Raw genomic sequence first — 21,295 nt, forward strand, 5'->3', positions numbered from 1 at the left:
CTTGTTTCAAGGTGTCCTACCGACAAGGGGTGTCGCCAAGAGAATATTCACATATCCACAAATCTACAGTTCTTTGCTGATAGAGTACAAGGACTCTCGTATGGCGATACATTTGTGGGAGGGAATCACAAAAACACTGGGCAGAAAAAAACATTATGCTCATGTCTCTTCCATTTCTATTGCTTGAAAAGGTGGTTGGCAAACCAGTATATCGGAACGTTACCTCTACCTTTGGGAGTGAAGTGTGGAACCGTGGCTGCATGTACTTGCAAAGCCAAAATCAATTTGCCCACATGGAAATCAGGAATTTCTCTTCAATCAGACTAGTATCCTACAGGGCTGCCCTTTGTCACACATTAAGATTAAGATTAAGATTGAGATTAAGATTAAGATTAAGATTAAGATTTTATTGTCATGTACATGCAGGTAAATACACAAATTTTGTCCTCCGCATTTAACACATCCACGTTGCCACCTGTTGAAAACACATTATAGTCCTATTCCTAACTTGAATGAACTAAATTTCTATAAGTAGAAAAGGGGCAGAGGGTGTTCAGATGATGTATTCTTGTTGGCTTCATCAAGCAGACAACTCAGTTTGCACTGAGGTGCTTTGTATAGGTGAGTGTGACGGAGCTGGGATGATAATTGGCACATCTAACCCTGAGACCATTGTTCTCCGCCATAATTTGGTGGATTGTCAACTATGAATTAAAGATGAATTGCAGCCTTTTATGCAGACGTTTTGACTAATTTGGGTGTCTTGTTTATATGTAGTGGGAAAGTGGAGAGAGAAACTGGCAGCCGGGTCAGTGTAGCATCCACAATGATGCAGGAGCGAGTCAATCCAAATCCAATCTTAATTTAAATTCAGTCAATTTAAACAGCAGCCCCTGAAGTTTAGGCTTGGATAAATGACATGTCACTTGGAAAATACATGAATAACTAGTCATAAGCTGTTCATCTTGCAAATTTTACTGTAGGCCTTCACAGTCCATCAGTTCCCTTCAGTGGATCTTGAATAAGCCGAGTATGGTGCAGCAGGAAAAATGACAAAACCACCAGAAATAATTATTTTAAATGAGATGTCACATGTATGTAGATAAGCAGAAATTATGACAAAATGTAAGTAACAGATCCATTGTGTTGCTTTGTCCCTTGATGACAAACATTGATTTGTTGGGGCAAAGCCTTTTCCTCCAATGCCTCCAGTCCTTTACTTGATTTCATTCTTTTTCCTGTTTCAGTCTACTTATGCTTATTTTTTGCTTCTCTACATCTCTGATAGTCAAAGTTTCTTGTCAGTCTCTTTTTAGCCTACTTTTCAGGTATTCAACATAAAAATATGAAATATTCATTGCAACATTTGTAGCATTTAATGACTTAGGCCAGTGGCATCCACCAAAAGTCTAATTTCTTATGATATTATGATGATTTCATTCAAATCAGTGTCCAAGGATGAAAAATATAGATACAGTATTCTGATATTTCACAATAAGAAAAGGTACAATTGCTTGTTTTTGTCCTTTAATTATTTGTTTTAGATTCTCACTCATACGGTCCATTATTTTGGACAGGGTCCACTCCCTGGTTTGAACATACTTCTGGGAAGACCCATCCAGGGAGTTATAGCTTTTTTAAAACTCATCTGTGTGGTACCTGAAATTGTACATTTAAAAGTTCTTGCTTTAAAGGTTGCTCTATATGGCCCTACATCTCCCTCCTTGTTTAGTGAATGGAGATCAGTGAATATGCTGATCTGCTCCGCAGCATCTAAAGACCTAAAATGAAGATGTTTATGATGATATTCCCGTTCTGCATCGGTTTGGTGTTGTCGTCCATCTTGTGAAAAACAAGATAACTTGCCAGAGCAGATCACATCAAATCTGTCAGTATACAGTAGACCTTTTATCTTTTTTACTGCAGACATTTTGAAACATTACAGCAGAAAATGCATGTGTGCCTTAATGATGGCACACATGTATTTTCTGTATGAGACACTGAATGGACGTGAGCCATCGTTAATGTTATAAATCCCGCTTTTCCTTCTCTGAGAAGTCAAAATGACCTGCTGTGAAAAAGATCTTATGGTATTTTTTAGATATCTACAATAAGGTTTCATCATTGAAAAAAATGTATATATTTTTTTCAGTTAAATACATAATTGCATGTTTTAACTTTAACTTTAACTTTCTCTCTTTGTGTGCTTATTAATCTATTAAAACCCCGGCTTATCTTTTTTAAAAATAAAAAGCTCATTTTTTACTTGAGTTTTATTTCGATTTTTTTAATTCATGATAGAATGCTGTCATCAAATGTAAGATGGGGCTCCAAGGTCAAGCTGAAACATTTAAAAACCTGTTGAAGACTATTTGGGGCTTGGTTTGCAGGAATGCATATTTTTTCTCTCTTTTTGCTTTCATATCTAACCATTCCCAGACTTCACTGCAGGCTATATCACTCAGTGACGTCAGTTCCCTACAGTGACGCTGAAGAAGAGATGACAAAACCACCAGAAATAATGATTTAGGCCAGGACGTCACATGTGTGCAGATAAGCAGAAATGGTAGCAAAATCTAAACAACACACCCATTGTGTTGTTGTAGTTGAGTAACCTGATATGGCAAAGTTCTGGGAATTCGCCCCCCAATCACTTTGGCTGCTTTTACACGTCACTCCTTCATCTGAGCGTTAGTTTCTAGTTAACTGGATTTTTAACCTTTTCAGATATTCTTTGCAAACACGTGAAATAAAGTTATGAAATACAATGAACAATGAAGGTTAAAGTCAACCTGTGTTCACGGCCGCTGTGTTTGTTTTGAATGCAGAGGGTACCACCAAAGCATCACTTTGCAATAAAATGCATTTTATTGTTTTATTTGGAACATCTAAATGATGGAAGGTGTTTTTCATTGTTCAATAGACACTAGTGGTCTTTATTAGAAAGTTGTGAGTCCTCAAAGAGGGCAAAAGAAGAGCATGACATGCAACAGAGGGACTCAAACCCAGGGTAGCTGCAACTAGGAGCTTAAGCTTCTGTACACCAGGCACCCACTCCACCCATTGAGCTACCATGAACTCATGATCTTTTTCTAACATCAACCAACGACCTTTAACAGCTGACCTTGATATGTGAAATATGTGGAATGTTATTATTTTCATTATTGTTTTGATGGTGTAACTTAAGACATACATTTTAGTTCCGAGAGAATAAAATGATCCAATATTACACAAAGAGATGAACGATGTGATCCCAGTTTAACTGTTCTTCCTCTGTCTGGGGGTGTCATTATTGTTGCGGGAATGAAATCCTACTCCTCAGAGAAGATCAGTAAAGTGAGACTGGAAAGTCCAACATGTGTGTTCAGACCAGGACCTTGGAAGAGAATCACTACACCACTGATGTTTGACAGTGAGAAAGAAAGCTAAATAATGACGAAGACAGATTCTCATATACTGCCTGCACACAGGTACCACTTATCACATGGTTTCCATGGCTTTAGATATTAGGGAAGCCAAAACAAGACAGCAATGACCAAAGAACAGAAACATTCTCAGTGACACCGGCCATCATTGACCTTCCATTCTTTATTGGCTCAGTTCAGACAAGAGAATAGCAACTGAGAATAGGCTTTACCACAAGGTACATGTAGCAGTAGAAGATAATATATTTTCCGTGAAAATCATCAGTCTCATAAAAAGCTTTCCGAGTGCAAAGTCTAAAGTTAAAGACGTAAAAAAAAAGAAATAAAGAAAGAGAGTCTATTAATGACAGCTGTATATTGACAGCTGTCGTCTCGGGGATGTTTTTAGATGTTTCCCTGCTTCAGCACACCTGATTCAGATCAATGCATTATTAGTAGGCTCGAGCAAAACTTACCAATCTTTTAAAGAGATCAATTTCATCTGAATCAGGTGTGTTGAAGCAGGGAAACATCTAAAACCTGAAGGACAGCGGACCTCGAGGACCGACTTTGGAAATCCCTGCTCTACGTGTTACGTAGGAGGGGAACAGAATCATCATTGATCACAAGAAAATTGGACTGTGGAAGACCACAGATTTCTCTGACACTAACCAGATGTTTGGTTCACACATCTGAAGAAAAATAAAGATGACAAATACGTTTTCATCATTGCTGACTGGATATAATATCATCTGAATTTCAGTCCGAGAGCAATTTTCCTAAATCTGTGCGGTTTAATGTTGACAATCCCAACAAGCTGTGTATCCGCCTGCACTGCCTAAAGTAAATCGAATAATTCTAAACATTATACAAAAATGTGTTCATTTTACAGTGGTGACAGCACTGTTTGAGCCAGATGTTGCCTTCCACATTTACGGTTAATACAATCGTCTTCCTATGTAGAAAAACCAACCAAACACGGTTTCATCGTTAATGTTAACAAATCCACTTGTGCAGTTTCTGCTCTGGACTCAAAGAGATCTGCTTCTGGTTTTCATTGTTGTGAAAACTTTTCAGAAAGCTGGAAAAAGAATAATTTCACACTTTAATAATCAGCTCCATTTTAAGCGGCAGGCTTCAACAAGAGTTTGTCTTTCTAAAATCTGGACGGACTTCTTTTCGTCAGGATTGAGCCCAATGAGCAGATACCGTGAGCCTGAGGAGGAAAAAAAGAGGCATGAAGAAGAACCAGGAGAAACGTCCTGTGGGCTGAGTCTGCACATCAAGGCCACTCCCGACTTTTAAGGTTATAAAATGGAGGAGAGGGCAAATTCACTTCTCTCTCTCTGTGTGTGTAAAAAGAACGCTTGCAGTGTCGCGCTGCTGGGAAATACATCACTCTCCTCTCTATTCAGACTTACTGCGACCTCTTGTCAGACAACGAAATCCAATGGAGACGAAAGGAAGTTCACTGCACCAGGTAAGTCTTGTTTAAAAAGTCCAGCAATTCCCCTTTTTCCATTTTTTTTATCATTACTGCTTAAAATAACGTTGTGTTGTCATTAAAATAATTTCAGAAGAATGCAAGAAAACTGCAAAACTGTCAGTGTCATTCACCTGCAATAATTTAAACCGGTTTTAAGTTTAGGAGGCTTAATCTACATTTTTCCCCTCATCCCTCCATCCATCGATGGCAGCTTGTTCATCTAATTTTATTTATTTTTTGGTCGATACTCTCTGGTTCTTTTTTAATCCCTGAAAACGTTTTTCATTATTCTAATTATTATTATTTGCCTGTAAAAGCTCATTCTGAACAGGATTGGCATTATGTTACTATTTCAAATGTTAAGATTATTGTCAAGTGCAAGACGTAGCCTACACGCAAAAAAACCCTACCATATCGAATGTTTAAAAAAAAGAGGAAAAAAAAGGTGGGGTGGAAATGGGGGCGATATTAACTTTAAAATGCTGATTTGAAGTTTAGAAGGAATGAAAGCGTCACATCAATTACTTTGGCCTTGGCCTATAAAGTTTTTCTTTCCTGGTCCTGGGGACTCTGCAGGTTTGAAATCATCCACACCTGATTCCAATCCATGCGACCTGCCCTCTGCAGACATTGAGGAGGAGCTTCCCCGTAGTTTCAATCACTTGTGTTGGAGCAGGGACAGACCTCTGCGTAGTTTTAAAAAAATACATTATTTTTATGGATACAATGAAAAACATGCTTGGACACTAAACGTTTTTTTTTGTTTGTTTGTTTTTTTTGCACAATATGACTCATTCTCTTGTTTTCTTTCAGGTGGACTTGGATCATATCAGTGAGGATGAAATGTGAGTTCCGTTTAAATGACGCAATTGCAGGATTCATACGAGGGTGCGTGTATTGATTTTAGTGACTGACGCATGATGCAATGAGAAACTGGACTTAACAAAGAAAATGCATAATCTCTCAAATCCACATCCGATTCCAATGAGGCCTCATACCGTGACATGTACATATAATGCACCACACAACCCACAGGTCAGACGTTCTGTTTCAGAAATGCAGTGGCCGCAACATGTAGTCTCCTTTGCTTCTACTTTAGCATACAGCAAACACATTGCTATTTTGTGGCGTAAATGATTTCAGTTTTCATGCTCCAATCACAGATTACCTCAAATGGATCTGGACAAGACGCTGGAGGAATGCACCTCTGCCCTGCATCTCTTTCTGAACAACAAGTTTGCAGAGGCATTGACGGTTTTAAAACCCCGGTGAGTAACTGTTGCTGAGGACGACTTCTGTGTTATTTATTGCCAATTGGTTTATTATAACAATGTATGTGTGCATCTGTATTTGGACTGTATTCATATGGATCTTTAAACTTCGTATAGTCACTGTATATGAGTTTGATACACGTCTACAGGTGTGAAATAAAAACGCATCTTTTTTTAATTTCATACATAATGAAAAACAAACACGTCCGTATTGTGTGTCTCTATGCTTCTGTGACGGAGGAAGAAACCTAAAAATAAAGAGAACCTTTGCATGAGCGGATTATTGATATCTGAAGCTCGTTGCATTTCTGTCCTTTAGGAAGCGTCACAGTATGTACCATGCTATGGGCTACAGCAGCATCTTGGTGATGCAGGCTGCCATGACCTTTGACCCAAAGGACATGAACGCTGCCATGACATCACTGAGGGAATCCCTGCACACCTGCCAGAGGTACAGCGTGGCTTGATATGTAACTACTTGTAAACAATGTAAACATTTATTAGGCAAGTAATAATGTACTGCTAATGCAGTTGCCTGATAATTGTGCATATAAGATGTTTATCTGACGAATATGGCGTGTTTAAGGTTCAATCATTTTTACTAAAAGTTTCTGTCTAATTTAAGAATGTTCTTCTTTTTGAAGAATTTGTCTCCCACTTCCAACACAGCCTGTTTTGTTTCTTTTATTCAGGTTTCGGAAGAAAACCGGAATAATGGAAACCTTGGCCAACATGTGGCATGGACAACCAGATGACAGCCTGACGGAAGGTTAGCGAGCTTTAGTTGGTGATATTAACACTTGTTCTGGTGTTTTAAAAGGAATGTGCATCTTCCCGAATTAAGATGGATTTAACCTTTGATTTATATTTCTCACCGACAGAAGAGATGCACGCAGAGCTATGCTACGCTGAAGTTTTGATGCTGAAAGCTGCCCTCACCTTCCTGGATGAAAGTATAATCGGCTTCATCAAAGGAGGGATGGGAATGCGACACAGTTATTTGATTTACAAGTAAGAAAGTTGAGGGCTCTTCTGTGGGATAATTTTTCTGAACAAATATATGCAGAAAAAAAAAACACCGCCATACTTAAATGAACTTAGATGCACATTAAGATGTTATGTGTCCAAACCAGGAATTGCCAGGCTATGGAATATTCCATTAACGATGTGGACAAACAGACGAGTACTCACATTCATTTTCGGGGCGGCGTCAGTATGGGCATTGGATCTTTTAATCTGGTGAGAGCAATAAAACATGCATACCTAGAAAACAAAAAGTTTTTCAATTTTCTTTGATTCATAAAAACAAATCTTGGCAGATTGTTGAGGCAGTAACTGCAGATCAAAATATGCAGCTGTGCAGCCAGAAATCCCTGCAAAGTGACAAATGAAGGACGGGTTGGGGCAACGAGCACAAACTACAGGAAAGAAGACATGTTGTGTTAGTGACGTGCAGTAGTGTTTGTAGATGCATGAGAGGAGAGGCGTTTTTCTTACAGCAATAGAAAACTTGACCATGTGGTTTTCAGATGCTGTCTCTGCTTCCATCAAGAGTCCTCAGACTGATGGAGTTTCTGGGCTTCTCTGGAGACCGGGTAGGTGACACACAGAACTCGTGTCACTGTTGTAGCACCAATACTGTTACAGCAGAGGTTATTAAATGAATTCCTTTGCCACAGGAACTGGGTTTGTCAGAGTTGAGGGAAGGAGCAGCTAGCAACAGCCTGCGATCTATCCTCAGTACTTTGACTCTGCTGATGTATCATCTCTACACAACAATCATACTTGGTGAGCAGACCGGTTTTCCAGACTTGCTCATTTGTATTTGAAACAGTATTTCTTTTACTGAACTTTGTAAGGGTGCATAAATTATTTGGAAACTTTCTTCAGGGATTGGTGATGGAAACCTAACGGAGGCTGAAGCTTTGCTAAAACCCTTTGCTGAGAAGTTTCCCAATGTGAGCAGTTCTGACGCTATTGACATTTTTTTCTTCTCATCAGTGAAACTCAATTTTGAGATAATTTGAAGATATTTGTCCACAGGGAGCCCTAATGCTTTTCTACACAGCAAGAATTGCTGTTCTTAAAGGGAACTTCACATTTGTAAGTACTTGCAGTGTCTTGGTGTACGCATTGATAACAATGCTGCTCATGATCTTAAGAAAATTGTAATAAATAAATCAAATTCAGTGAGTCTGGCTCTCTCTGCAGGCCCAGGAGAAGTTCCTGGCATGTATTGCAACACAGGAAGAGTGGCGACAGATTCACCATCTGTGCTACTGGGAGCTGATGTGGGCCTACTCCTTTGAACAAAACTGGTTGGAGGCGTATCGATACGCTAACCTGCTCTGCAAGGAGAACAAATGGTCCCAGGTATTGTAGCAGTTTGCCCCTTAGCCACGTGGTCAACGTTCTTATTCTGCATTTGTTTTTGCTCATAGCAAACTCTTTCATTTCTTGTAGGCCACTTACGTGTTTCAGAAAGCTGCTATCTTGAGCATGCTCCCAGAGGAAGAGGTGACTAAACTCGGAGAAGACATAGTGGAATTATTCAGGTGCACTAAGAAGTTAACCATCGCTCATCTCTAGTGTCTGTGGTCGTACGTTTCCATATCATGTAAATAAAACGTGTGGGGTATTTTTATTTTTTTTATTTTTTAGGCAAGTGGATGGTTTCAGAGTAAGAATTGCAGGCAAATCAATACCAACTGAGAAGTTTGCAGCAAAGAAGGCTCGGAGATACTCGTCCCCCAACCCTGTGAAACTTGTCGTCCCTGCTTTGGTAAGAACATGTGTACACATTCTTTGTGAATAAAACTGACTTTTAAACAAATGGATGAATAAATTAGTTGACTTTTACTTTCAAACAAACATCTTCTCCCCGCAGGAAATGATGTATGTGTGGAACGGCTTCACAGTAGTAGGCAAAAGGCCTGAGCTGACTCAGAACATCTTGTCCACTCTAGAGAGGGCAGAGAAGCAGCTCAGTAATGATTCAGGTGAGACCACAGCGGGAACCTCAAACTGAAAGAATACCTTCATTCAGGACAAATATGAAGCTAAAAGTCTGAACACTGTGTAGCTGCAACAGAGTATCAACTGGATGACCAGTGTGTTGTCCAGCTGCTGAAGGGCCTGTGTCTGAGACAGCTGGGGCGCCTGGACCAGGCCGAGACCTACTTCAATCAAGTCATTTCCAGGTGAGGTCCTCTTAAAGCCATTGCGACGCACACAGCTGTAGAGGGGGAGTCTAGTGAGTGTATTTAAAAGTACTCAGGATTTCTTAGAAAATTTTACATGTAAACAGCTCTTTTGGAATGCACATGATTTCAGTTCAACTACATTTCCAAGATGTGATCAAATATTGCACAAAAAAGGTGCCAATTCAGTTTGATATATTTTGTGTGTATATATGTGTTTTTGTCCAGTTTGGGGGGGAAAAATGCCATAAAATTTAATTACATTAACACCAAGTCTCACCACTCTAAAGGCTGTCTTGGCATGTTGTTTGTAACTGTGAAATAATATAGAAAGATCTTTTCATCAAGTGCTGGAGGCTGCTGCACCACCAAAAATAATTTGGGGGTTGTTATATGGGCTGTAGAAAATCTCTGAAATGGCTTTCTTTTCTGCAGAGAAAATGACATCAAGCATGACAGCTATCTGGTCCCATATACTATGTATGAGCTGGGCCTTCTGCACAAGCAAAGAGGTGACATCAATAAAGCCATCACAGTCATCGAAAATGCCAAGTGAGTGTGCGATACTACTTTGCTTTTTTTAAGAAGTCAAACAATCTCATTTGGAGTTGTGAATGAGCTCAAATGGAACCAGGCAGTTCCCTGTTGTCTCTTGTCCACAGTCACAAGCAAGCTTATTAAATCCCCATAGCATGAGAAAAATCCAGTGCATATATTACTGTAGGTTACACAAATGGCAAACGTGTGTGGTGTTTTATGTCGTTTTTTTTATTAATACGCAGGATGAACTACAAAGACTACAGTATGGAGTCGAGGCTACACTTCCGCATCCATGCAGCACTCAACACCATGGGCTCTTTTGAAGCCAAATTTCCTCCTTCGCGTACACCAGCTTAAAGGAAACCGGTTGCAGCAAAGTGACCGAGGGTATCACAGTCCGGTTTGCAGCCTTCTGTTTTGATTGCACTTGAAATCCTCATTGTCAGCCCCCCAGTCTTTCACTGTATTTGCAAGTCAGAGCTATGAATGTATGTATGAGTTGTGTTGAAATAATGACTGAAATGTTTTCAAAATATACAAAATCTTATCTAAGAGTAAGACTCATCCAAGTTCGTTCATACCCTGAGATATGACTCATAACATTGTCTTGTAAAGTATTGTTGTTGGGTTAATAACACAGTAACACTCTACTAAAACATTTGTCACTTCCTGGTTGGGTTTAGAGTTGAAAATCGTAGCTGTGTTGTTCGGGTTAGAAAATTATGATTAGGGCTTTAAGCTATTAGTTATTGGCACATCAATGAGGGCCATTGTGACTCTCAAAACCACCACAGGTTGCACATTCTTTGAACATGATTCTCCGTAGAAATTTTAGGCAAAGGAAACTGTTCTAGCAAAACAGTGATATTGGCAACAAAAATGTGTTGACCCCAAATTAGTCTTTTTAAAATTGTGAAAGAGCAAGTGGTGTTCTCTGTCCAGAGATGCTGGAGGCATTTACAGCGGGGGTGCCAAGTGGTAAGATGTATACCGGCTCAAAACGTATATCACAAACATAACAAAGACATGACACCATAGATTTGCCATCACAAAAGCAAATGGCAACTATTATGTCCACTTTCCAGCGGTGGAATAAGTTACCAATAATATTGATGTAAGAACGAAAACCTTCCAGTCATTGACAGCCATGTACAATGATTCAACATAAGATAAGCATGGGTGGGCAGCAGGGCGTAGTCAGGTTTCACATGTCCATTAGTGACATCTGTCTACAGCGAAAGCTGGTAAAATCAGGTGTAAAATGGCCGTTGCAGAGGACGGTGATGATGGTGGTGACCATCAGCTGTCACTAGTGTGGCTCTAGACATAAACACTTAACTCCCAGCTCTGCGTGCATTGAGAAAAACTTAAAAATCCCATTGAAGCTCTGTTACTTGGGGTTTCACTAAATGAAATCCCTTTTTGATGTCATTATTCCCAGACAAAAAGATGGCAGAGTTGGTTAGTTTCATGTTTTGCTCTGTTATTGTTAACGGTAGTGTTAGAGGCAGGCTCACCTATAATGCAGTACCCATTGTGCCAGGTATTCTGACTAACCCAGAGTATCCAGGGAGCAAAAGCTGATGTAAACATTTCAAAATTTGCAAACAAATATAGTACTCAACCTTTTTAGTAATTGCTTTCGAAGTTCATGTCTGAATTTGCTTTTCGTGGACTTTAAAGTCTATGAACCTAAAATGTTTCGGTGAAGTGTAACTTATTACTACAGAAGCGTATGGATGCAAAAGTCCATTACTCAGTCTGGTTTAAAAGCCAAGGTATAAATGTACATTTTCACATGGCTTTTGAGACCGTGTTGGTGAGGTCCTGAGGTGAATGGACGGGCTGTTCCAACATTGTAAGGAGGGTTTCCTGAGCAGCCGTTCTGTTGTCATCAGGACCAAGAGTCAAAGTAGATGAGGCTGGAGTGGAGAATATTCTTTAATACTGTGTACACAGGGTCATACAGCACACATACATCAGAGGTAAGACCTCAAACAAAGAAACCATGTCCTATTTATACCCTAAGGTATGTGCAAAACAGTATGTCAGTCTTCAGGTGTTATTTTCTTGATATGGTTTCCATAAGGAAAGTCCAGACATGCTGGTGCCATGTTGAAATGTCCTATGTTTCCTCTGAACCCACCGGTAATAAATATAAATATATATATATATTTATATATCAATCACCAGACTGACCTTTCCATGGTCATACAGCATCAATCAGGTCTGGCATACTATCAAACATTTAGATGCAACTACAGCAAAAGTCCAATCTCTTCTGTGCTTTAATCTGCTCCCCTGTACAGCCAAGAGCATCTGATCACCTGACCTCAATGATCTCTTGGGAGAGGTAAGAAGGTGCTAACGTGTTTGAGAAATTAAATAAACCTAAAACAAACCTAAATAAAGATATGTATGAGATAAAGGCATGATGTACTTTTTTGGAGTCTACAGAAGGGAAGAGGTTAAGGTTCTCTACTGTAATGTACAGAGTCAGGGTGTTTTACAACTTCCCAGAGAACTGAGATCGCCTCCACCTGGCTTTAGATATTTGGTGCCATCCACAATTTTGTCATCATAAAATTGTTATTGCAATGTTTTGGAGCCACACACATCTTTATATGGCTTACCAGCTCAGGAGGGAACCTCAGCCCATGGAGGCAGTTGAAAGAAGATATGACATCAAAGGTCATCTCTAGTTTGACCGTCCGTTTCTGGCTGCCCAAAGGTCTTGATGCCAGAGGGTATGATTATATTTAATATCTATTTCAGCATCAAACTAAGGGAGTCTAAAACTATTGATGGACACCTGCAGTAAAAAAATGTACGTTCATCTTTGGCTTTATTCTCAACACTCCTCGCTAACCCTTTGATTTAGGTTCATATGAATAAATCTTTTTTTTTTTTTTTAAATCTCTATGTCCAGTTGAAGATGGTTCCATCTGTCTTGCTTTTTTACCTATGACAATAAAGCACATCTACTGTGTATTTAAAAGATGTGTTTTTCTACAAATCAATGTTGTGTGAATGTGTTTAAATGACACTTAAAGCACTTTGTGTGGTCACAAGACTAGAAAAGCATTAAACATGAATGCAGTCTATTTACCGTTTGTTGCTTACATCCACAAACACAAGTTAATACTCCAGTATGCAAAGACAAACCATATGTAGTGAAGATATGAAACACTGCCACCTTCTCTGGGCCCGATATCCTTTGAGATGAACTGAGGGTAAGAGTAAAACTGTTCGGGTAAATAAAAATGTGGAATAACCATCTGGCTCGTTATTAACAAACAGTCCAAAGCCTGCATTTATAGATAGTAGCATTAGTCCCGAACATTATACTTCATACAGATTTTGAAGCATCACAAGCTGCCATCAAAAGTATAGCTTTTTCAAGGCCAGTCTTGGTGTTTTCAGCAGGACAGTTTAATCCCATTCTGTGCACATAATAACATGGCGCCTCAGAAAATGACTCCAGGTTTTGAAATGCCCTGCAGTCCAGTCCTTTCTCCCATTCAAATCACATTATTAATCATTTTTTTGATAATACTTAAAAAACTGAAGTCTTGAGCAACTGAAGCTTCCCAGATAATTACTTGTTAATACTGTATGTCCTGTCACACCTTTTTGAGCTTAGGTCTGAAAAAAAAAGAACAACATCGCAGGTGATTGTAGAAGTTCGATATGATTCCTTTTTCTCTATTTTCAATCAAACACAGAGTTCAGAGTATTTGCGTTCTGTGTTTACTCGCATTGATTCGTGGGCTACCCACTTCCCGCGATGCTTCGTCGTTACAGAGCATATTCAGCTGTCAGACATACAAACCTTTGTACATCTCAGCTGTGGCGAATGACAAAAACCCAGGGGATGGAATTAGAAGCTCCGAAACCTCACATCCACCGTCTCTCGGGGCATATTTGTGCCCGTGTGTAGTACCTGCCGTGCGTCCTCTGTCAGCGCTGTTGACCACGTGGTGTGTGAGCTGCTCAGCTGACTGCTGGGAGAGGAACGAGGAAGAGGAGAGAAGATGGAAGGCAACAGAGACGAGGCAGAAAAGTGTATAAATATAGCGATCAAAGCTCTCGAAGCCGGCGACAAAGATAAAGCGCTGAAGTTTCTCAACAAAGCAGAGAAGCTATACCCGACTGTTAAAGCTAAAGGTAAGGCCGTTGGTGAATGAATCGTTTGTTTCGCCTGCCGGAGCAGGCAAAGTTAGCACAAGAGCAAGCTGCTTCTTATCTACAGGTGTTAGCATGTAACTGGCGTTTGGTCGTATCAGTCACCGTGTTGGTTCACGGCAGTCAATCTGCTGTGTAACGGCCACAAACGGCTGTGTGATTACTGATCGGCAGAACTGAATCGTGACTTAATGACTGTAAGTACAACAACACACGTCGCTTTTAGCTAAACTGCTGGCCTGACAGCTAACCTAGCCTGCGCTTCCCTGTAAAGGGTTTCTGAGTGCATCAAATGAGGATGTTGTTAAATGAAGCCAACGGGATGACCGTTATCCTTTTAGAACAACTCCAAGTGTCTGCTTGGTGGTGAATGTCAAAGCTGTCATGTGGCTCAGCGCAATGCTAGCTGTCTGTTATGATGGAGTCCACCTTGTTAGCCTGCATTAGCCGTGATTTCACTTTCAATTAAAGGCTAATATGAGGTCTGAGTGCATGTGCGGCAATCCTTGCTGTGGTTAGACCAAGGAACTGGGTCCAGAGAAGGGATTTAGGGCAATATGTCCGGGTCATACAACCACCTACCAATCCTTTAATTGTATGATTAGCCTGGAGAGAGTCTTGAGGTAATGGCTAATCCGTGAGACCTTCGAGTCTTTGAGATGACGGTAAACCGGTGTTAAGGGATGGACTGTAGTTCATTGGTTCAGCGAGTGATTGCATAATAGGATAGATGAATTCACACAGCGATGATTAGTAACTACTCAGTTGTTAATCTGTAACATGTCGGTTGAAATGACATTTGTTGTAACGTCTTAGAGTACCCCAAGTCTGCATGATTATTTCTACTTATACCTGCATCCCTTGACCTTTGCTAAAGCACTTATTAAGCTGCCAGCAGGAAATTAGTGGATTTACCAACTCCTTGCCATGACAACAGGGAGAGGCACAAGCATTGTCTCTGATTTGCAGTTCAGACGAGCAAGTTCAGCACATTTTGGTGGTGAAGCTTTGGATATTTATATTACCCACCCTGTAGCTGCTGAAATAAATGGTCTGATCAGTCGTCCAAAAAGTGGACCATTCCAATCATCTTTTCAAACAACTTTGAATATTCACTGATTCTGACACTTGAGAAGGAGGATTACACAGTTTTCATCTTCATATGCGACGGTGGACAGTTGAGGCTACTTCTGGATGGTTGACAACAGATCGCACAGGGCTTGGGGAAATCCGAATCGACGCTCTACACAATTTTGGACTTTTTGAAGAGTGAAACGTCCATTAACGGAGTAAATAATAGCAACAGTTTTATCAGTTCACTGAAGTTTGGGCAACGTGCACATGCGTGACCTACATTTCATGAGAGCATGCAGTGAACATAAAGAAAGGTTTTAAGCTGTGCTGTTTTAAACATTTGACTTGGGTCACATGAGGAAAAATGATCCAACACGTTAATGGATAAATCTGTATGAATTTGGTTATTTTTTATCAACTCAAAGAAGGGATCCTGACCTGGCTTTGGGGCATAGGTCTGACTTAAAGACAACAATCCAGGCTGGTATGACTACAGTATGATAGAAATCTTTACTGATTTAAATGAATATCCTGTGAAAAACCATAACTTCTGTGCAGATTTTGAATTTCTCATTGCCACGCTTCGTGCATAACGAGCATCTTAGCATTGAGGGTGATGTCTTTTATAAGACCGCTGTGTGCAAATGGAATTGTTACTGCTTAGAAGACAACGGGAGTTCAGAGAATTTAGGCTAATTCGGGAGGTGCATCTGTTTAGCGACCGCTTCCAGGTTCACTTTCAGGAGGAATAGGAAACCGTTTTGTGACACTGCAATGGGAATCCGCTTCAGGCAGCTGATCGCTGTCTAAAACACCTGGCAGACTGTCTGAGGTGGATGATTCGTTGAGCTCTGCCAAAATCCCTCTGATTGGACGCATCGATGTCCCACTGCTTCAGAGCTGAACTTGTTTTACCTTCAGAGCACGGCATGCTCACAGATCTGCACTGACATCGCTCAGCACGCGCAGGAATGGGCTCAGAAGCAGAGTGCAGTGCCCACACATCTATAGCAGCTTTTTAAACATTTTTTTCTTGTCGCTGTAAGAACTTTACGTGCGTGCTTGTGCCACTGAAACTGTTTTAAACATTTGACTTGGGTCACGTGAGGAAAAATGATCCAACACGTTAATGGATAAATCTGTATGAATTTGGTTATTTTTATCAACTCAAAGAGGGATCCTGACCTGGCTTTGGGGCATACATTTTACTTTTCACACTATTGTTATTTTATGCATCACTTTACATACGGTGTCCCGGGCTGTGGTTGTGAAATGCTCCAGAAGTAAAGATTATTCCAGTTTCTGTTGTATGTAGGAGCAGTTTAATTGATCATTGCCGATTAATTCAGACTTCTTAAACAGATTTCACCTAATTAGCTGTCTGTCATGATTTTCTGCACTGCCTCATCTTTACAAGCATAACTAGGCAGTGAGAATAGAAAAATCTAACAGAACTTGTATATTGTGTATACAATGTATATGTATGTATATTTCCTCTTATGGAAGTCTTTTTTTTTTGTTATTATTCTTTGAAACTCTGCTCGTTATCCTCTCCCAGTTGATGAGTCATCTAAATTGTCTTGAGCTTATGTTTTTTTTTTTTCTTCTTCGCCTTTCCAGCTTTGTTGGATGCATTAACAAAGAATGGGAGCTCGGCGGGTAGTGGCGCATATCGCAGGAGACCTGCAGAAAACTCGGAAACTACTGGTGCCCGGCCAGAAGAAGAAAGACAAGAATCTGGAGGTGCTGATTCTAAAGGGTTCACCAAAGAGCAGGTTGAAGGTGTACAGAGGTGAGAATTTAGGATTTGCTCGGACTTGCTGTATTCAACTGGCTGCTTTTATCATCTGTCCCACTTAAGCGGGCTATTTTTATACATCCCTGCAACTGGCTCTGTGGCACTATCAAATTTGATTAGACCTTTTCATCTGTGACCAAAGGAGGACACCAGAGTCACAGCAGTGTTTGTGAGCAGCTATTGCTATAGGAACCTCTGCATGTTTGTGTTCTCCTGTGAGGGGGCTTTGAGAGATATTTAGCTGTGTGGACTAGATACCAGGTAACCATGACATACTTTAACTTGATACCAAAAGAGTAGAGACAGGAAGGAATGCACAAAATTAGCTACCACACATTAGCTAAAACTCCAATCAGGTCTTAGAAATCTGCATCTCAGTTTGGAGGCTAAACATGTTGCTCACTGTGTTGTAGTTGAATTAGACAGCCACCCTTTCCCCTGGTGCTTTTCTCCCCATGGAGACGCTTCGGTAGGTTCAAAATTGCATCATGTCTGATGGAAAAAGTAAGACTGCTTGTGGACTTTGTATTGTCTCCAGTGCGGCGTCATTTTTACCTTCAATTAGATCACGCTTCAGTGATCTAAACGCAGTAAATGATGAATCGGAGTAGTCTTGTCAACTCCATGCTTTTGTCTTTCAGAATAAAACGGTGTAAGGACTATTACGAAGTGCTTGGTGTCAACAAAGAGGCCAATGATGACGAGCTCAAGAGAGCCTACAGGAAACTTGCTCTCAAGTTCCATCCAGACAAAAACCACGCACCCGGAGCAACAGAAGCCTTTAAAAGTAACGTCCCTGAATTTAATTAGCCCTATAAATTAAAAAAAAAACAACAATTTGCACGGGGTTTAGAGTCACTAATGTTTACCAGTCCAGTTTCTCATTGGTGAAGCCATTTCTCGTTGCCACGTTCATGAAAAGCCTGCCTATGGCCTTGTTTAAGAAAAAGCCTGTAAAATATCAGACTGCATTACAAGGCGAGGCATATAGCATGTTTCAGCAACAAGGTGAGTCACGGTGCTTTGCATAGAGCACGAAATAATTCAAAACAAACTTTACAAAAGTAGCGCAGACAGAGGCACAGTGCAGTGACAGTTATTCAGCAACACCCTTCATATCAGTTCAAGCAGCCACGATGTAGGATCTTCAGGGCCAAAAAGATTCACTATAACAATATTGTAAAGGAAACAAACTCTAACAATTTGAACAGTTTCCCACCTTTGTTTATTTTGACTTTTGTCTCAGATTAACTGCACTCTCGACAAGAGCGATGGGAGGTGAAGATCTGTACCATAACCTGACAGCACTGTATGAAATTCACTGTTATAGACGATGGATTTTGATAAAGATCCACAAGATGTTATGGCTGCTATCAACACAGAGTCAAATATAACAAAATCACCAATATCACTAATCCCTAACATAAGCAAAGGCTTATGTCACAATTCGGTGGTTTTGTAGGACCTTCCAAGGCTCTTTTATGTTTATGCATTTAGCAGACGCTAAAATAATAAAAACATAATGGTTTTAATGTCACGATTGGTAGTGTCAGTATACCATGACACCCCCCTTTGTATTAAAGGGGGTCTCCATCCACTCCCATTCAACTTAAACCCTAAATGATCCCATACAAAGCCTATAGGCCTATTCTGCCAATGCGACCTGCTTCAGTTATACAGTTATGTTACGAGAGGGGAAAAAGAGCACAACCAGAGACGAAAGCGAAATGTGACTCCTTTTTTTGTTTCTCTTTCTCTCTAATTGATGGAATCTTTATTTTTTCCTTATGCCTGTACTCGTGACTAAATTATATCAAGGTCATGTCCCTATATCATGTGTCTTAAGTAGATGTACTCCTGACCTCTGTTTCACAACAGTTTTGTTTGCTGTGTTGTAAACAGGAGGCCTGTAGAGAGTCCTTTCTGATGACAGAGAGCATGAGGGGCAAGATAAACGAGATGCTAACGATGCCACACTTAAGAAATGTAGCATTTTGTAACTGTGCCTGTGGTGCAGTTTAAAAGCTCTGTATTGTAACATCTGGAAAAAATGGGTTTAAATCTCAGTTTTTCTCCTGACTTGATTCTTTGTCCTCCAGAGATTGGCAATGCTTATGCAGTGCTTAGCAACCCGGAGAAAAGAAGGCAGTATGATCTGACGGGAGGAGAGGAGCCGAGCAGTCCAAGCCACTCACGAGCGGGAGGCTTTGACTTCCACAGGGGCTTCGAGGCGGACATCACTCCCGAGGACCTCTTCAACATGTTCTTTGGAGGCGGCTTCCCCTCCTGTAAGATGCTTACGGCTCATTTTCACGGTTACCCACATAAAGCTGATAAATACATACATGGAGCTGTCATTGTTGGGATGACTGCAGCTTTTTCTTAGGTTCAGATATTCCAGATGATGTGTAGCAGTAGGCTTGTGGTGTTTTAAATGCTGACCTTGTGAGCAGGTGTAACAAGTTTGGTGACATACGTATGCGCAGACCTGAACCATTATGTTTTGTCTACAGCAAACACACACACCTTCACCAACGGCAGGACAAGCTACAGCCATCAGACGGATTCCCGGCAAGAGAGAACAGAGGAAAGAGGAGATGTATGTCGATGCATTCAGCTTTGTATCTCAAAAGTTTTTGCATTTATTCTCCAGACATTCATGTATTTAAATGTCTAATATCAGAACATGATCTCACATACTGTGTTTGTTTCCAGGGTGGCTTTTCAATGTTCATCCAACTGATGCCCATCGTGGTCCTGATTTTAGTGTCAATTCTGAGCCAGATGATGGTGTCCCCTCCACCCTACAGCCTCTATTCTAGACCGTACGTACACTCACTCTGTCAGTAGCCTGTGTAAGCATGCAGCAGGCATGCACGCTTCTTTTTTCCTTCATCTTTCATATCCGTAAAGCTGCATGTCACTGACCTCCTGATTTAGTCTTTCAGTACACTTTTCAACATCTGTGTTCACTCCGCCCTGTGTAAACTTAACACAATGTAGTATTTTTTTTTTATATATATTTATTTTGCATAACGGGACTTGAAGGTACTTTCCCAGTTTCGGCATGTTGGAAAGGACAACAGTAGGCAGCGTTTTTCATTCACTTTTGTACCTTCCTCCATCTCTTCTAGATCCACGGGTCAGACTGTAAAAAGACAGACAGAAAACCTGCGTGTTGACTACTACGTCACCAGGGATTTCAAGTCTGAATTTAAGGGCTCAGCTCTGCAGCAAATTGAAAAAAATGTAGAAGAGGACTATGTAACTAATGTTAGAAATAACTGTTGGAAGGAGAGACAGACGAGTAAGTAACTATGGCTAAATGATTGCACAGTTTTCTTTCTTTCTTTCCTTTCTTCTTTCATTTCTAACATGATCTCTGCTTGTCTCACCCAGAAACAGACCTGCTTTACGCTGCTAAGGTATACAGGGATGACCGAATGCGCAAGAAGGCAGATCTTATGACCATGGATAACTGCAAGGAGCTGGACAGACTTAATAACTTGTTTAGAGGCGGATGAGTTGACTGCTTTTAGAACATTTAAAAGTGTATGAATAAACATATATGATCCTTTTTTTTTTTTTTTTTTAAAGGAAGAGTAAATGCACTAGGAGCAAAAACTTAATTGAATAGTGTAGCTCTATAATTGAAGTCTGAAACTGTCCCTCTCCTCATGTCCCCTCCTGCCAAATACTTTACATCACTCCAGCCTGATCCTGGGAACCGCCTTGTTACATCATAATGAACCAGTCTACACACTGTAGCAAGTCCTTTGTTTTCTGTCCTTTCAATGCTTTTCTTATTTTTTCTTCGGAGTAAGGACAAGGATACTTGATTGTAAAGGCATGTGCTTTGAGTAGCGGGAACTGGAGAGGCATTCTGCATAAGCGAAATGCGGTCTGAGGAACAAAACAGACAACAGCTACTTTTGCATCATCTGCTCGTCATAACTGAAAAATCTGAGACATGATAGGATCATCTGGAGGTGCTGTCCTCGAGTCAAAGCTGTATCACGAAGGGGTGAAAAAAAACAACAACGATACAGACTGCCTGTTTTAGCTTCCTGCTCACCACAACTTGTGGATGAAGATCTGTGGATCATCGAGAGTGGCTTTGCTACTTCATAAACGTTACAATTTCAACTGCAAACTGTGAAGCTGGTTGGGACTAAAGATGAACGAACAGCGAAGCTGTCGTTCATAAATGGTTGTAAATTTTCATTTTTGAATGTTTAAAGTTAACAGTTATTTAAGAAACTATAGAAGAAACCGGGTTTTTCTTCAATGCTCGCCTAATCATTTAAATAAAGTCAAATTGTCACCATGGACTGGAT

General features: G+C 40.3%; 2 protein-coding genes across 2 annotated transcripts; both read left to right on the forward strand.

Annotated features, from left to right (window-relative positions):
• Positions 1 to 4,854: 4,854 nt before the first annotated feature.
• On the forward strand, positions 4,855 to 10,262 carry LOC140305051 (tetratricopeptide repeat protein 39B-like). The gene is made up of 18 exons (XM_072383829.1): positions 4,855 to 4,884; positions 5,704 to 5,735; positions 6,054 to 6,158; positions 6,481 to 6,612; positions 6,854 to 6,930; positions 7,043 to 7,172; positions 7,295 to 7,400; positions 7,691 to 7,756; positions 7,841 to 7,949; positions 8,052 to 8,119; positions 8,205 to 8,264; positions 8,373 to 8,534; positions 8,625 to 8,716; positions 8,823 to 8,943; positions 9,049 to 9,160; positions 9,244 to 9,361; positions 9,797 to 9,913; positions 10,144 to 10,262. Exons 1-18 carry the CDS (start codon positions 4,855 to 4,857, stop codon positions 10,256 to 10,258), a joined length of 1,752 nt encoding a protein of 583 aa, XP_072239930.1. The 3' UTR covers positions 10,259 to 10,262.
• A 3,614-nt stretch (positions 10,263 to 13,876) lies between these two features.
• On the forward strand, positions 13,877 to 21,289 carry dnajb14 (DnaJ heat shock protein family (Hsp40) member B14). Its single transcript, XM_072384969.1, has 8 exons — positions 13,877 to 14,068; positions 16,781 to 16,952; positions 17,600 to 17,745; positions 19,058 to 19,246; positions 19,472 to 19,557; positions 19,674 to 19,783; positions 20,093 to 20,265; positions 20,358 to 21,289. The coding sequence occupies exons 1-8, from the start codon at positions 13,936 to 13,938 to the stop codon at positions 20,480 to 20,482; spliced, it is 1,134 nt and encodes a 377-aa protein (XP_072241070.1). The 5' UTR covers positions 13,877 to 13,935; the 3' UTR covers positions 20,483 to 21,289.
• Positions 21,290 to 21,295: the final 6 nt, after the last annotated feature.

This window comes from Leuresthes tenuis, unplaced genomic scaffold (assembly GCF_036924035.1).
Source record: "Leuresthes tenuis unplaced genomic scaffold, fLeuTen1.0.hap1 SCAF_4, whole genome shotgun sequence".
NCBI classification, from domain to species: Eukaryota; Metazoa; Chordata; class Actinopteri; order Atheriniformes; family Atherinopsidae; genus Leuresthes; species Leuresthes tenuis.